The sequence below is a fragment of the Sipha flava genome, unplaced genomic scaffold (genome assembly GCF_003268045.1).
Source record: "Sipha flava isolate LNK unplaced genomic scaffold, YSA_version1 303_pilon_pilon, whole genome shotgun sequence".
In the NCBI taxonomy this organism is placed as follows: domain Eukaryota; kingdom Metazoa; phylum Arthropoda; class Insecta; order Hemiptera; family Aphididae; genus Sipha; species Sipha flava.
Genome location: NW_020272979.1, coordinates 164,252 through 183,043, shown reverse-complemented (window position 1 = coordinate 183,043; position 18,792 = coordinate 164,252). Strand labels below are relative to the sequence as shown.

The 18,792-nt window shown below is 28.4% G+C and overlaps 1 protein-coding gene across 1 annotated transcript; it reads right to left on the bottom strand.

Annotated features, from left to right (window-relative positions):
- Positions 1 to 242: 242 nt before the first annotated feature.
- On the bottom strand, positions 243 to 16,324 carry LOC112686271 (feline leukemia virus subgroup C receptor-related protein 2). The gene is made up of 8 exons (XM_025558474.1): positions 15,595 to 16,324; positions 8,413 to 8,765; positions 5,271 to 5,495; positions 3,491 to 3,632; positions 3,165 to 3,379; positions 897 to 1,000; positions 699 to 809; positions 243 to 612 (listed from the first exon to the last, which is right to left on the bottom strand). The coding sequence occupies exons 2-8, from the start codon at positions 8,689 to 8,691 to the stop codon at positions 333 to 335; spliced, it is 1,356 nt and encodes a 451-aa protein (XP_025414259.1). The 5' UTR covers positions 8,692 to 8,765; positions 15,595 to 16,324; the 3' UTR covers positions 243 to 332.
- Positions 16,325 to 18,792: the final 2,468 nt, after the last annotated feature.

The following is an 18,792-nucleotide window of genomic DNA, read 5'->3' as shown; positions in this document are numbered from 1 at the left end:
TGTGTTTTAGTTAAGAATATTTTCTATTATTGAATTAAACTTTATACAAAGTAAATTTTTATTTATTAGAAAAATAAAAGTATAATATATTACAACAAACAGTAAATATTAAAATATATTTTAAAAATTCAGTAACAAAAATATATTTTATATTTTACTAAAATATTATGGAATTCTTAAGTCTGATTCATCACTATGCGAAAACGGAAATATTATCAGATCCATAAAATAAAATATGTATCAATACAAGTATACAACATATTTAATACGTTTGTGTTGTTAATAAATTTATAAAAATTTGAATTGACATCACTTAACAGTGAAAACTTTCGTTAGTTAATCAATGATTTCTTTTGCTGAGCCGCTTGCCGCCGCAAGTCCGACGGTATCATGGCTGTGAACAAAGTTCCAAGAACAAGTGTTCCGGCCAAAAATAGATTGGCTTTCTTGTCCCCGGACGCTTGTAGAATCCATCCGTAAACCAGTGTAAATATGATACCGAACACCTGCACCACTGCGTTCAACATTCCGCTGGACGTTCCCTCGGACTCAGGATAGGTCAGTTCGGCGGCCAACTCATATCCAACAGCCAAGTAACCGGTCATGAAAAACCTGCATCAGCCAAACGGAACATATTACAAAAAAACATTTTTACAATAACGCCAAATATATGGTTCATATGCGGTTTCGAACGTTACCCGAGTAGGATCGCCGACAGGTACACGATCGATATGTGTCCACAAGACAACGTGAACGTGTAGACTATCATGCCGAACAGCGAACAAGCGTACACCACGAGCGTTGTTTCTCTATAAATTATTACAATTTTTCTCGATTAGTGTCGTATACGAAAAGCCTCTTTTCGTTTAATAATAATAGCTCTAAATCATACTAACTTAAACAAATGCGTTTTATCCAAAACAAAACCGCACACAACTGAACCAAACATTCCAGCAACAACGATCGACAAACCTATTCTGCCAGCGTCTACTGCATTGTCCTTTAAGGTTTGAATTTAAAATTTGTTTTATTACTAGACCAATATTAAAATAACGTACAATGTAATAATAACATTCTATCAAAATTACCTACCCAATCTTTTGAACCGAGTTTGTGGCGGTTACTATTATACACTTTTGAATATATCTATACTACGTATATCACACTACATACATACCTACCTATTATAATGAATGAATAACTAATATATTTGATATATATATATTGAATAATAAAATGTGTTTTTTTTAAGGCTTAGATCATTTAACGATATATTATTGATTTAATTCTTAATGTTTAAATTCTCATTTAACATTTTTTTTTTTACATCCATTAGTAAAGAGTTATAAATTACGAATTCTTCTTCTTCTACTTCTTCTTCTGGTTTATTAAAACGGACCATTTAGGTCCTTTGCCGCTTCCACAATCCTTCTCTACTGATCCCTATCTGTTACCATGTCGATGCTGAAGGTGTTGTTTATTTTTGACAGGTCTCTCTTCACCGAATAAAACCATCTTTGGCGTGGTCTCCCCAGGGGTCTCTTTCCAGTTGGATTCCCCACCATAACCTTCTGTATGAGGCATCCTTTTGTCCGCTATACGTAGCGTGTCCATTATATTCTCCTACTACGAATGAATTGGCATATACTTGGATTACTATAAAGTCTTTGTAACTCATCATTCCTTTTTCTTTCAAATATCCCTGAATCTATATTATACACTGACCCATATATTTACGCTCAAAATGTTCTTTCGAAACTTGAGAGTTTATCTTCATCTCCTTATATACTTGACCATGTTTCGCATGCATACGTTGCTATGGGGCACAAATATGTAATGTATAACCTCTCTTTCGTTCGGTGCGACAGAAGCTTTGACGAGAACATCTCTTTCATAGCGTAACAGTTTCTATTCGCTGCGCACATTCTAAGCTTGATTCCGTTGTGCACATTATTTTCCTCATTAATATTTACACCCAGTTATTTAAATTTTTCCACTTGCTCGAATGAGTATCCATTTACCTTGATATTATTCTTTTGGATCACTTGCCTTGACATCATCATATATTTTGTTTTGGCTTCATTAACTAATAAACCCATATTATGGCTAGCTAAAAATAGTCTCTTTGCCTTTTCTTCAATTTCTTTCTGAGATCTTCCTAGAATGACGATGTCATCCACGTAAGCTAAAAGTGTGTTTACCCCGATTATTTCCATCTCTTGTTCCTCCGGATGTCTCTTATCACTTTTTCAAACGTCAAGTTAAATAAGTACTGGCGATAATACGTCTCCTTATCTCAAACCGGTTTTACATTCAAAATATTCAGATGTCTTTCCCATGAAACGTATTTAGCAGAAGATCTGCTGGTTGCATATTTCAACTAGTTTCACGAATTTCTTAGGGTATTCTTAAATTACGAATTAAAGAACTTAAATAATTAATGAACTTTTGATAAAAATTTTTAATCGTGTGGATCACTTTAATGTGAAATAATATTTTTCCCTCGTGAATTTTCATTTCTGTTTTTATGAGATAAATCTAGATTTCATATAGAACATTTTTGTAACAAAAGTTATACGTTTTTTTTTTTCTATTGGAAGAATATTTATTTATTTACGTGGGACGTGCCTAGTATACAAAATATTAAATTATTAAACTATAAATAATTGGAATAGGTAGACACAATGAGATTAGTTTTCTTTAACATATTCGAATTGCATTATTTTGTTATATTCTTAGGCCTTAAGAGAATATTTTTAAAGACACCATCTCAGATTTCCATACTATCATTGATTATAAATATTATATATAATTATATATATACTATATATTTATAATCGATGATACTATATAGCATTATAGATTAGTGGGTAGAAAAATACACTACCTATCCTTAATTTAGGTGTGATTATTTATGAAATTTAACAATTATAGAACGAAATTCGATACTTTAAATATTTATATGCAGATTCTACTTAGGATACAATTAAATTAAAGTCTTTAATATTTTATCATTTTGAATTTTGATAATTTTAATCTAAGGTTACAAACCGTATGGTGGATATTGACTTTAATAGCTACTATTAACGTGAATCCTGTAATATGGTTTCAATACAATTTCGGGGTGCGTTGATTATACGATCCAAATTTCTGTATGTACTCACCGGAAAATATTGCAATATGATCTGATTGAGTAACGTAGAAATGGCGTAAAAAGACCCGACGTTCATGCCGTACGACAGCAACAACAAAACGAATCCGTAGTTGCCAATTAGTCGCCACAGGGACTTAATGAAATTCCTGGGGTCATTGTTGTTGGTTGTCGACCTTTGGTTGGCTTGCGCTAAGCTCGGCGGCAGTGGAGGTGATGCTGTGACAACTGTACAGAGAAGAATAGGGAAAAAATTATAATATATAATAATACCGCGTACATATCACTTATGTGTACGTATTATATTATAATTATTTATTGATTGTTTGGTAAACTCACAGAAGTATACTAATAAAAATACAACGGTCGAAACTATCGCTGTGGTGTAAAACATTCGAGACAAACCGGAAGAAATGTCGTACAAGTCATCGCTATCGTGAACCACTAACGGCGGCAGTAGGAAACCCAGTGCTACGCCTAGCTATAAACACAAAACCAAGAATTCCATATAATTTGGTTGCCAGATGTGTTCATAAGTTTTTTATTTTTGATTTTAACAAAATTATATTGTTATACAAAGTTTAATGATATGCTACTACCTTGAGTTAGGCTATGGTTACTATGCATGCGAATTCTGACGAGTACGCCCGAAATCCTCGTCAGAACACAAGATGGTTACACTTTGCGGGTTTTTTGATATTCTGACAGTACATTTTTGTCACCCAGCAAAGATGGACGAATTTGATGAATTTATGTTCTCGAAAGTTCGTTAATGAAGTTATCATTGTTAAATGGTGGAAAAACAGAGCAAGTTAACCAGTTATTTTTTAGAAGAGAAATATCTCTGTTTTGGTAATATTTTTCTCTCATGTCCCACAAACACCTGTTCTCGTACACGAGACTGATTAATTTATCGGAATCCATGATTCAAATAAATTAATATATTAATAAATTGTATAATTGTAAAATATCAAATTTGCTAATCTCAATCACGTTGAAATAGACGCAGTTCGCACGAAAAAATCTAACTTGTTTGAACGCTCAACTGTTTCTGACGATATCGTGTATGTTCTGACGTGATCGTCGCTGCCAATGTAAACACTCTCATTGGAAAATACGTGTTTGTTTGTTTAGACGAATCCGTCAGAACTCGTCAGAACACATTTTCGTCAAAATCTGTATCCATAGTAACCATAGCCTTAGTCTTACCTGGATTTAGAAGTTTGATAAGAAGGAATTTCCTTGATGGACGAGAAATGAGTAGTTTAGTAAATACAATTTGGTCAACATGTGAAAATGTAAGAAAATATTTTAATTTAAAGAACTAGTCGGTACACCACTGTTTACCATACTCGATTAAAAGCTTGTGATACGTTAAAGAATAAATTCTTAAGCAGAAGTTTTTGTTTTCAAACGACGAAGCTATTTTGTCGACAATTTGGTCGATCTGATAGGTTGAGGAGTGGTTTTCTTTGGATTGAAATTGAGAATTTGGAATAATTTTTTGGGACTTAAGAGTGGGTCTGATTCGTTTTAACATCACTTTTTTTAATAATTTTCTTAATACTAGTAATAAACGTTTGGTTTATTTGAGCAAGGTTCATTATTTGGTTTATTGGATTTGTGTATAAAGATGAGTACATATAATTTTATAAGTTAAGATAATATTTGGTCATCGTCGTTGTAAAAATATACGAGTAAAATATTATAACTGTCGATACAACGTAGATTAGAGGCAATTTAATATTTTTCAGCTGAACATTTAAGAATAGGCAATATAAATACTACTCACTAACTTACTCACCAAAATATTATGCACTTAGAAAATTTTATTTTCGTCATTACATTGTAAATTACATCAAAGTTGATGTAATTATTGTCTTATTTACTGTTTACATTTGTTTTAAAAATTATACTTGATCATCAGATTATCATCATGATAATATCATGTTCATATTACCAGCCAACTACTTTAAATGAAAGTACTCGTCTATTGAAAACGAGTTGCATCATTAAGTAGTCACCTTCTAAGTATTTGGTGGTTCATTAATTCAGGCGATTAGTGAATCATACAATTCAAAATCATACCGCTTACGATGTAGGTACTTTTACCGTTTACCTGATTTCCAAACACTCCGATCGAACACGCCGTGGACACTTCCGACGGGCCGAACCATACAGCCGCCAAACGAGCAGGCAAGTTTAATATGAAAACTTGCGAACTTGCCACGATCGTTTGACCAAACATGGTCATGTAAAATCGGTCCGGTCTGGAGGACGCTACTTTAAACCAGGCGCCAATCATTGTACCAAATGCGCCGGCTATCATAGCTACGCGGAGACCCTGTAATAAAACAAGAAAGAACATTTAAACTTTAATATTATTTATTTTTAATCCACCATATTAAATTATGAAAATATCGGTAGTTATTGTTCAAGTCTGTCGAAAATATTGGTAGCTGTAGCTGTTTAAAATGAGCATTGTCTTATGATTCACTAAACTCCGCGGACTATGACTTTAAACATATTTGATTTTCCTATTTAATATTATACTAGTATACCCATTGAGAAAATTCGCATTAGATAATTTATTTATATAATAAAAAGTATAGGTGCAATCAAATCAATACATAAACACATTTTAACAATTCAATAAATGAGTATAATATCGAAAATTTAAAGACATATCGAAATGACAGAGAATGTTTATTAAAATATATGTTCCGGAGCATTAGGATAGACTATGTATGAGAGGGTGTAATTATTACATAAAATTATTTTACAGTGCTTCCTTCCAGACAATATTAGTTAATATAAGTAATAATATTAGTATTGTTTGTGAGTTGTTTGTTGTTATATCACTGGGTAAGAGCTAATGAGAATGCATTATTTGGAAAAAATTGAAAGTAAAGTTGATTGTGCACATATAACTTTCCTCAAACTCAACGAATTTGAGCAGTTAACAGCTCAAAAGAAAGAGCTTGATCCACTGAGTGTTCTGAGAGTGAAACGATCAAGATCCATTCATTAGAAGAGGAGCTATGAGAATTCGAATTGCTTGAATGAATGTGTCCCATAAGAAATGTATAGGGAAGAATCGCGTTGGTGGGAGTTGAGTAAATTTCAATGATTGATGACATATCTATGTCTAAATACCTTTCATTAAAAAAAAAAAAAAAAAATGAAGGAAATCGGCCGGATGGAACGGCCAGATGGACTTTAGTTTTTATAATTTTTTTTAATTTATAAGATAAGTGTATGGATTTTAAGAATTGAATATTGTCCGTTTCTTATATGAACAATATTTAGCCGAGCACTTTAATATCCTTTATTGTTCATACATTTCCAATATTTTAGTTATAATTATTCCCGGACGAGTCGTGTTGCAAAAGTAGATAATTTTGTTTGTCAACTATATAGTTGAACAAATATATCATTATTTTCATTGTTTAATATAATATTTATTCTTAATAGTTTATACAAACTATGAAGTAATATATCTATATCACATATATATTGACTATAAGTCATATTTGATTAGAGGGAAGGGTCACAGGAGAATTGTTCCTCATTTAAATATTAGATATTCTATCGTAGCCCTACTATTTTTTAAAAAAAAGATGCATGTGAATTTATTTCATTTTAGATTTTGTAAAATTAAAAAAATTAAATATTTTTATAAAAAAAAACCATTTAAAAATATATACATAGATATTAGTTTTTGATATACATAAACTGTTTATCACTGTCTATAAGAAATACGATTTTGTTTTTTAATCATTAATTAATAATTAAAAAAAATTAGCATATTATATAATAAATAGCTATGTATAAAAAAATATGCCAGACAATAACCTAGGTTATTATATGGGATTTTCCAGTTTGTGGTAAACTATTAAAATTACGCGTTCTTAATGACATCATCATGATCACCAAAAACATTATGGAAATAGGTTTTAGAATATCAACTAACTCAAATTATAATCATTGAAATTAACTGGGAAAAGATTGTTATAGGTACTATATTTTTATATTGAAGATTTGTCATACACATTATACAATTTAAATTTCTAACATGTTATCATAACTTATTAAAATTATAAAAAAATAAATAACCAACTAATTAGATTGAATCTTAAATATTTTAAAATATTTTAACTTTATTTTACTTATTTATATACTCGTAATATTTTTTGAGTAATGTAATAATGTAGCTATATAAGCCTATACAAGTCAAGTGCTAACGCATAAGAAACCATTGATATGTTTTCTTTATCTCGTATGATTGTATACTCACGAAGGAAAAGATTTTAAAATGGGAAAGATTGATGACACGGCATAATGCCTATAGTATAGATATATATAGATAGATATATATATAGATAGATATATAAACCTCGTATATCTTTATTATGTAAAATGTACTTGGTGGTATATCCTATCTATGACTTGTCTATATGTGGTTGTAATATTAATGTATAAGTCACAAAAATAGCATATAATTCTAAAATAAATAATTTATCTAATTTTATGACTGGACATTCATGAGTTAAAAAGTTAAGTTATTACTTACTGTACTTTATTACTTGAGTTTCTATTCTATCTAAATTTTTTTTACATGATGTGTAGCATCGAAACACCTAATTATATTTATGTTAAGATAATTGTAATATTTTATATTTTATTTATTTTTATTTAATATTTACATTTTTTATATTTAATATTTTAATATTTTATTATAAATTTCAGGCTGGTCTTAAAGGCCGTTACCCCCCCCCCCCCAAAAAAAAAAAAAAAATTATAAATTTCAGAGATTGAAAGAACAAAAATATATTTTTTTGGACAAATTATTGTTTTTTAATTTAAATTTATCGGAATCATAATGGTTGAAATCTGAATGCACTATACTTTGATATCAAAAGGAATTATTGATAACGTATTGAAACATAACTAACACAAAAAAAATAATTTTCTCTGTTAAAATACTAATATTTAGTATATTAATTATTTTTTTAATTTTTACAAATCAATAAAAATTGTGAGTTACGTTTAATCATAAATTTATTTAGCGAATTAAAAAATTAGTTAATACACCCAGTCTTTATAATTTATGCAATAATATAATGCAAGTCTTATTGAAATATTTGATTTATTTTTCAAAACGAATTAACAAATCTCATATTTTTTAAATACGGTGAACATTATTCAACATTGCTCATAGACTATTATCTAAACTTTGTACTAACTATAATTACACATACCATTTTGTCGAGTATCCAAGATGCCGGGAATATGAGTGGTATGTAAGTGATCATGTATACGATTGACGTCAAATCGACGGTAAAACTTGAAACGTTGTAGAATTTTTGGATCACGTTGGATATGATGCTGTACTGGATCCACTGAGCTGCGCTGGCCATTGAACACAAGACGAATAGAAGCAACATTGGCCATCGTCTTTTGTAAAGTTTACAATCAATGACTATCGGCAACGCGTTTTGCATGTTTCCATTGACGCCGTAATCTGTTGCGTCAGGCATGATTGCGAGTTGTTTTTCGAAAAAAAAAACCGTTTACCTCGATGCCATGACTTACTCACAACAATATACTTTTACTGTAAAATTTTTAAATACTAATTAAAATCAGTTTTTATTAAATTTAATGTTAATATTCTATAACTATAAAATAAGTTGTACGTGTGTTCATGTTACAGTGGCAAAGCAAAGGTATTATTTTGGAGAATTTGCTCTTACAACATTCAATAACGGGTCGGTGGGTACTACCATACTAAGTTTAATAATAATATATTCAATATTGTAAGCTGTAAGACTACATCATCAAAGTGTAATAAATTTGGTAATTACAAATATCTGTACAAATTAGGCATATTTTGTAAATATTATAAATGTTTTGTTTTGGTGAATTATTTAAGCCATCAGTGGAGGTGAGGTACAGTGATGGATTTAAAGGTTTAAATGAAGTCGGCAAATCCAAAAGAGGGGCCTCGTAATAAATGTATCACTAAAATTCTTAGTCTCGTTTTACAAAGCTGCTCGCTACACTCGTGTTTTCGCGATACGAAAATGGAAAATAGTACATTATAAATAACGTGATGCAGCGAAACTGATAATAAATCATTGTTCATATATTAGTATAGTGTACATACTCGGAAATTATATAGAATTCTATAATCAATGTCAACAGTATTTAACTGTATCTATATTCGATCTTTTCTACTTTGTTCATAAATAAAATGTTCTATTTTTGAAATAATCGGAGTATTCTTGAGTATTTCTTTTAAATTTAAATTATTTTGTTATAAATAAAAATGGTAATTGTAAACGATATTACAATTTGTACCATAATTTTTTTTTCTGGTAAAATTAAAAAAAAAATTAACTATAATTTTCCTGGGCCACAGCAAACAATTTAGGAAGGGGCCCCGTCGGCATTCGCCTACTAAACGACCGTTAAATCCGCCGCTAATGAGCTACCTTATATACATTTATGCTCCACACAAAAAATTATTTCAACACACCACTGTCGAGAAGTATATAGTACCTAGTTAATTCATATTTTGACTATACTAGAGTAAGTTTCGACAAATAAACAAATAATTTCTTTATTTATATATATAATATATTATAATGTATGTAAATGAACATGAAGCATAATGTTTTTATCAAACGCTACGATTAAATAATCACTTTTATTATAATTAAAAATAAAAACAACAATCTAACTATATACTTTACTTCAATATAAGCTGAGACTTAAAAAGGATCTTTACAAAATCGTATTTCATATATTCTTTTTATCGTTAGTGACTTGAAATTTTTACAGATTGTTATAACTTCGTTCGCTAAAATGATATAGTTATCAAAGGTTATTTGAAAATTTCATGTTCCTTAGCTATTTTTCGTAAAATTTTAATGAAATAATATTGAAAATTTAATACAAAATTTCTCATATGTATCTCTTTCAGATTAATGAAAAAAAATAGAGTTTAATTAAAAAAACATTCTTATGAGCGTTTAACATTGAATTTTGACAAAACAATAAAAATCACGAAAATTTACTTTACGTTTGAAGTTAAAAATTCAGTAAACTTTACATTTTCATTCTAAAAACTTGAAAATTGGATACAAGATTTTTCATAAATTCTCATTCGTAGTTAAAAAAAAAAAATTACCAGAAAGTCACCAAAAAGTTTTTTGGTATCATAATTAGGTACACAAAATATTTACCATCATATTTATCAAGTACTTATAATAGCATTTTAAAGACATTAAATAGTTTCGAAATATTTTAATAACATTTTTGCTGTTTATAAGTATTTACTTGATATTTTGATTTATTTTGAAAAAATTGTAATTGATAACAATATGCAACATAATCACATATTACAAGAAAAAAAAAAGAAAAGTATTTTATTATAAATGTAGGCATCAAAAGTTAGGAAGTTTTAATTTAATAAATTAAAAAAAAAAAACTAATGTGAATTCGTTGTTGCTATTATTGGGATAATAATGTGATGGTTTTTATAGTTAGAACTATTTGTTCAATATAAAATATTTGCTTTGTTATGATGTTGAAATGTCTGCATTATTATAAGGTTATAGAACCTATAGGTTGTTTTTTACCATACTCATATACCTATCACCATATTTGAGTAGTATAATATGACATTTAATCTGAAGTTACCCTTATTTTGTCGGAAAAATTAATTTACCAAGGTGCATATAAGTATCTAGTACCTAAAATTATACAGATTGGGTATATATTAACTATTTTATACACACTATAACAGAAAAATTGTACAAAATTATATTTTATCATAAAAAAAAAACATGTACCTAAAAAATAACAATTTAAGTGTGTAACACAAATATTTAGTATTTTTAAGTGTGCTGATGAAGTGTATAAACAACGTAGTCCGTAGATACCTACTTCAGTTAACCAATGGCGACTTTTAATTTGTAAATTGAACCATCGCGTGACATCTTCTGCAGTTTTAAATTGTACGTTTTTGACCTCGAACGCATAAAGATTATTTTATTAAGCACTGAGAATTATTTTGTATTGATGTTGTATATAATTTAAAATCGATAATATGAACTTCGTATGCGCGTCGTATAGGTATTTGGAACTGTTGAGGGTCAACTAGTGTGCTTGAATAGTTTATTCAAAAATAGTTTATTTTTGCTGTTTACCAAAAAAATGTTAAAATATGAAAGTATTTTTTTAATATAAAATATTTTTTACTATATACCTATCAACAGCAATTATCAAAAAATAATTTTAAAGTATTATAAAATGTATATCAGTTGTTTATTAAAGAATGGATCCAGAGACCGTGAAACTATTGGAAAATGTCTAGCCCTGAGGCCGGAAGCATACTCAGTTTTTGCATAGTAGATACTAATTACACAAGAAATGAGGTAGGTGGTGTTATATCTTTTAGTGGTCTCCCCTGTGAGTATTACATTTCAGACTTAACATTGTGACCTAACAATGTCTTCACAAAACGAAACAGCATTACGGTTCGCTGTAACCCAAATGTCTCACGAAATATTGGAAAAAAGCCCTTTTAAGGGCTATCCCTTTGACACAAGGAATATTGTAAATTAGGACAACGGAAAATGTACAATAATTCTTTAGTTAAAAAGCAATCGATTAATTTTATAAGTTGATATCAAATATTTTGTATAGAATTAATAAAATATTCAATATAAAACAATTCAAATTTACAAATTGGAAAATTTACGTTTTCAATAAAAGATTGTATATTAATGGTAAAGTGTTAATGAGGATAGAATATATATATAAGAGATTTATAGTTTATTTTATGTAGTATGATATTTTTAAAATTGTATAGATTTTTTAATTTTTTTTTTTTTTGTAAAATATATTGTGCAATTACATTATTTTAAATATAAATATGTATATTAAATATTTTCAAATTTAATTTTTGTTTTTATTTATTCTAGTTTATTTGATTCATTTATTACAGTGCACATTTAAAGACTTGTAGAAAAGTAGATATTGATGTATCTTTATAATTTCTGATTCCAAGTTCTGGTTAGAATTATCAATTTTCTTTTTAATAAGTACAGTAATAAGTACAGTTGGTTATTACTTAAATGCAGTATAATCAAAACTTAAATTATCAAACAAACATCTGATGTATATTAATAGACGGAAATATGGTCCTTAAAATATTTAGCGGAGTAGTTGCAAATTTGATTCAATTTTTACGGATGCAAACACTTCAATGTTGAACGTGGGTTGTTGACGGTTTTTAAATTGTTATTATATGTATTATAAAAAAGACCTTCCTTTAATTTGATATTTATGGCAGGAATTTCCGTAGGTATGGTCAATGTAATCAAATTTGCTTCTATAAAATTAATAATCAGGAACTTCCAATTTGTAAATATTAAATACATTTAAATTTTTGTATTGTGTTAAACTAATAACATTATTTTATTAATATTTACTTTAAAAGTGACATTTTTCTAATACAAAACCTTTTGGGATCAATAAACTTGTTATAGATTCAATTTTTTTGCCCACCAATTATCACTATATAAAACGTATTTTATATATTTTTAAAGATAACTTTACGGTGTAGCATTTATGAAAAATTGGTTTAAAACAAAATAATAAGCTTGAAGATGAATAACTTATGATATAACTATTAACTATGAGCTATATACATAACAAATCAATTTTACATTAATGACATTAACTATTATTTAATATATTTTAAAAACACGAACAAATCTTTAAAGCTAATCCATTATATTACTATAGCTAATATACTCGTAGAAATACTAAATACATAGAAAGAGGATCAAACATGGAACTGAAGTAGAAATTACGTAAGCATTAATTCAAAATATATGGCAATGGATTAATATTTTTATATTCATGTTTTTAAATGAATGAAAATGAACTCAAAATAATTGAGATATTATTTTATTTTAAAAATGTACACTTTCTACTGTTTTTATTTCCTGTTTCATAATTGTAATAAAAAAAATTGAATTTTATGCTTAATAAAATCTATTTCATAGTAATAATAAATCATGTTTCTAATATAATTCACAGCAATTTTAATTTTGATTGAATACTATAACCATATTCAAATTACATTTTATGATTTTTCAGTATTATTTTAAAACTAACCATGTCTAAAAAATGTAAAAATGTAATAATCAATGAAAAAACCTCATGATAATATTTTAAGAAAGTATAAAAATTAATAATAAATGGATAATATCAATTTTTATTTTGACAATACGAGTATATCAGTCAGCAATATTTTTTTGATTAGAAATAGCACGTGAATATTTTTGGTAGTTTATCGTATGTATTTTTTTTATTTCAATTATAACATAAAATAATGACATAAGTATAAAATTTTCATTTATGTATAAGTAAAAAATCAAATAGCTCTAGTAATTTAATTAGTTATTACATACTTAAATATCAAAATTAAATTTAATCGCTAAATTAATTCATAATTATAATTTATTTTTCAATTAATTACAAATTATATTAAATTAGCTATTATACGTTTTGGTGTTTGATGGTAGTTAATTTTGGTATGTTGGTTTTTTAGACATCAACACTGTTTTAATAATATATATTAAACACTATAAAAAACAACGTCGATGAATGTTTTCGTACTGCTGTTGTTTGTAATTTAAATAGATAGGAAGTATAATTTTTGTTTTTATTCTACACGTTTTATAAAATTATTTTTAAATTTAGTTAAACGTCACTTTTTAATGTTTTTGATAATTACTCGTGAATATTTTGAGTGACTTTAAGCATGCAAACTTTTTGAACATCAACCATTTTTATTCATTTTTAACACACGCGCTTAAATGTCCATTAGTAATTAAAAATGTCACTTGATTAATGTATTATATTTATAAGTAGATTGAGTTAGTGGGATATGATTTATTTTTATTTTTATGTAACAGTTTTTTTATTGTCTGTACATTAAGACGTAAAAGCTCGAGATTGGAATTATATATATTAATATTATAAATTCAAACATATGAACTCCTCAAAATATATTTAATACTAGACAAGAATGTCAGGTTCAAAGAAAAATAACATGAATAAAAAAATAAACGAATACAGAAAAAAATATTTTTGTGTAAAAATTAAAATTACAGTAGAATCACAATAAATTAACGAATAAATAATAATTAAATATCGGTAGAACAAGAAACAAGAGAGGAGTGATAAGACAGAAATAGTCATCCATTCCTTTGTAAAAAATAAGAAAGATTTTGGTCATAAGATCTTTATGGAAGAAGGACCGAACATTATTGTTAGATTAAAAAATTAAAAATCATATCTTTTTATTCCAACATTTTTATTATTATGTAATTTTCATTGCGTCAAAGAAAATTATTGTGGAAGTATTATAATAAAATATGTCTTATAATATGAAAACGTAATATGTATTATAACTCTTCAAGATATATAAACTCGTGATTACTAAAATAAATTGATCATTTCTATTGAAAATTTGACATTCATTCATTGTATTTATTATTAATCGTTTCTGTATTAGTACAATTATTTTTATTTTTATATATTAGTGTATTATTCGCCTTAAACCATTGTAAAACATTGACCTAGGTAAATCCATATCTATAAACATAAGTCCAAAGACCTTAGGGAGCAGTAGCTATGGGTACACTAAAGTTATACGGGGTGTAAATAGATTCTTTAGTAATTACCTATATAGAAGCTGAGCCTACCGTTCTAACTAAACACATTGTTCTTAACACGCTTCTGTCATATTTACGAGTTTAATAAAAATACTTTTTCATTCGAGACGATTGATATTTATTATGTTTGAATACATGTAAAAAACACAAGTACTTCATGATCTGTGAAGTTATGACACTACGTATCTATACTATTCTAAATAATGTTACTCGAAAAAGCTTTGTTCAGACACTAGCTAATAATACACATATTGCATTCGGTAGATTTAAAAATAGTGTTTGCGACGGGATGGAGAGTGGGACGATCGATGGTTAATAACGGTTGACTAGCATGACGAGTTCATACGTCGGACGAGTGTATTCGAAATTTCCCGATCGCGCGCGGCGTCAGCCGATGCTATTGTAACCGTGGTCCCGCGTGCTCGTCGACGGCCAGTACCGCGGTACGCTAGCGTGGCGGCGCGCTAAAAATAATACGTCGTTCACAGACGTCTGGCCCGAAATCGTTTGCCGCCGTCGTGTTACCACATAATAAGTACGTGCTATTATAATGTTGTAACATGCAAGCCGCGAGTGCATCTTACGTTCGTTCCGTGCGTACGTAAACAAGTATGTAAATATATGTGACGATGTATAATAGCAGTAATAAATAAACGCACGTGTAATTTTTAAAATTTTTTTTTTTACCTGTGTTTGATTGAATATTTGTTATTCGCGGATACTCGACTAGTTTAATGTGGTCGTGTAACGCGTAATGATCGACACCGGAGACGATACGGCGGCACAGCTTTGCTCTCCCAATTCCGGAGTCGTGTTGTTCGGGTGTTCCGCGCAAACGAATGCCCGGCGAAATCGGTCGGAGGAACAACGGATTTTGAATACGAACCCAGTGCCGTGCAAGCAACGCGCGAGTGCCCGCGTTTTTCGGATTAGTCCTTACAACTGGCTGCAACGGAGATGACGGCGTGCGTCCGTAGCGACTCGTGACGACCGCGGCAGTGGTGCGACACTGTAACCGGTTCGCCGGCTCGACGTTGCATTCAGCGGCGGCGGTTGAGTCGATGACGTCGCATGTCTGCCGATCGGCATTCGAGCCTCGGGATTGGACGAACTTTGATGGGATGCGCGTGGCTTGCGCCCGGCCGCCGTACATGTCGACAATCGCTCCGCGGTGTCGTTCACACGGGCAAAAATGATTTATTACGCTCACCCGATAATAATTAATGATTTTATGTATGTACGAATATAACACAAACGCGAGCATCAAAAATAGTACGGTACGAGTTAGCTTTTTAACATGGGCACCTACCCAAATCGTACCTTACCTCGGCCGGCGTTGCCTTCTTCCGCAAACACATCTGGAGGAAAGTTATTCCACCGAGTTTTATTTTTTTTTCTCCCTCGACGCGGTCTCGCACCGTTTTCAATTCTATATTCAAGATATGTATATGTATATATTATGTGTATTAAGAATATTTACTCGTATATGTACATACATAATTATATTTATTTTTTCAGTTTTGATGTACAAATATTGATTTTCGAAGCGTTTATAGTTAGTTTTTTTCCTTGATGATTACGAGGAGCGTGGAATTGACAGTTATTGACGATTTCCTATGCTACGGACTCGAAAACATTTCCAATATTGTATGTTTCAACGTACTCGTATTTTATTTTTAATATTTCATTCTCTTCAAAATCACAAAGAATTTTTCTATGGTTAATATATTAAAAGTTTTTAAAATTAATATGTCATACATACATTGTATTTATGTTTATTGCGCAAATCATAATTTTGTGTATAATATAACTATCATAAATTTTTTTTGGTTATAACTGATAATTATATCAGTTTAATAAATGGATGTTTGAGTAGAAACTAATAATATAGTATTTTACGAGTATATTTCAAACAATTAAATTTTTAATATTTATGATTATTTTTTTTATAATTTTGTTTACACGTTAATGGGATGATTAGTTTTTAATTTTAAACTACTCGTACTTTATAAATATAATAATATTTCAGGCTCTGATTTTATTTATTTATTTGTATAATAATTTACGAGTATTAATCATTTAATAATTTTTAATTTTAATCTTTTATTATTTTATTATTTAAAAATAAATGTTAGTATTATAAAAAGTAATTCTTAAAAAACATTATCAGTTATATAATATAATATTTTCATAAAAACTAATGTTTTGCAAGTATAAGTATGCTATGTAATATAAGAAATTAAAATATACAAGTACAATAAAATTGTAGATAAAAAAAAATTATACATAGTTAATAATTTGTCCTTGATTAATTTCTTATATAAATATATAACATATGTAAAATATAAAAAAAAGTATATAACATGTGTATATATATAAATTACATTTTAAATATATAATAATGTCTGAATTGATTATTTGCAATTATTAATTTGTATTATAGGTAATAGTTTACATTTTATATTAAGGATAATGCGACGATGATAATTTTTGAATCTCAGAAAAGAAGTAATTCATTATCAGCTCCCACGTAATTTTTTTCATACATGATTACACGCGTCGTTAAATAATACCTCTGCGTAGCTTATACACATATGAAATACTGATTGGCACACTTTTTGTTGTGCTCGTTGAGTAATAATCCCACTCGCTATGCATTTTCAATTTTTACGATATTGGTTTCGTTGCAGTTATTGCACGATTATAGAAAACAGATCCTGACGACGCAAATTGTGAGTTAGGCGATAATATTAACATCGGCGTCTAATTTATATCTGTTGTAATGAAATACTAGATGGTACTTTTGGGATAGAATCGGTAGGTGAAAAAATTAATCATAGAAAATAATCATCATTGTTAAACAAATTTAAACTTCGTTTTGCTCAAATCCAAAATTGTATTATTAATTAATGTCATAGTGAATGTGACCATAAATATTGAGCAAAATAGTACAGTAATATGATCTATAATAATTATAATAGGATTATACAACAAAAACAAAATTAAACATGTAACAATGGTAAGCATAAAAGCTATAAAAGTTGCAAGCTCATCCTGAAAGAAAAAACTTGTATGCGAATGATATTAACTACTTGGTTGTATACAATTTTTTTTGATTTCATATTATCAAATATATCGTAGGGCGTAGACGATCCCATATGCAAAAGCGTAGTAAAAAATTCTATAACGTTCATTATAGACATTGTTTGATAACAATATAATGTATAATATTGTATACGATATATCAAAGATTTGAAAATATTTGACAGGTATGTTTTTAGATTTACAAATGAGTATTTAAAATTCCAAAATGTCACGTCCGTAAGTAACCGAAATTAAATAAGAACATCCGATCTTAATAAAAACGCGCTGTAGCCAATTAGCTGTAAGTTTTATGTTACTAGTGTTTTTCCAGATTTGTGATAATTTCTAAACTACATGCATTATTGCACGTTTTATTATATCAAGCTGAACGAGAAACTGAATTAATAATTATTATAAACGCATAAATAATATATATACACGACGTCGGCTAAGACAAAAAATCGTTATTATCATATACATATAATACATATACACATAATACATATCATACATTATTTTGTATTAGTCTGGCAAATAGTAAAATATTGAAAAATTAAATTAAATATACAGAAACAACATTTTATAATATTATTGTGTAATAGAAATAATTAAAAATTTTGCTCTTCGGTAATATTTTACAGTTTCATGTTTTGGAGTGGGACTGTATAAAATTATGTTGTAGGTAAATATTATTGAAATCATAATTTTTATAGTAATAAATTTTATATTATAACAGTTTCCCATCGGTTGGTTATATAACAGTTACTCAAAATACTTTTTTAATTAAGCATAGGTAGTTGT

What these genes read in the sequence shown, in the direction of transcription:
- LOC112686271 (XM_025558474.1), bottom strand. Translation starts at nt 8,691, where the DNA reads ATGCCTGACGCAACAGATTACGGCGTCAATGGAAACATGCAAAACGCG. An exon ending in CTTGGATACTCGACAAAATG is followed by an intron (nt 5,496 to 8,412) that starts GTATGTGTAATT and finishes GTTTTATTACAG; the next exon opens with GGTCTCCGCGTAGCTATGAT. An exon ending in CTGTCGGCGATCCTACTCGG is followed by an intron (nt 613 to 698) that starts GTAACGTTCGAA and finishes TGGCTGATGCAG; the next exon opens with GTTTTTCATGACCGGTTACT.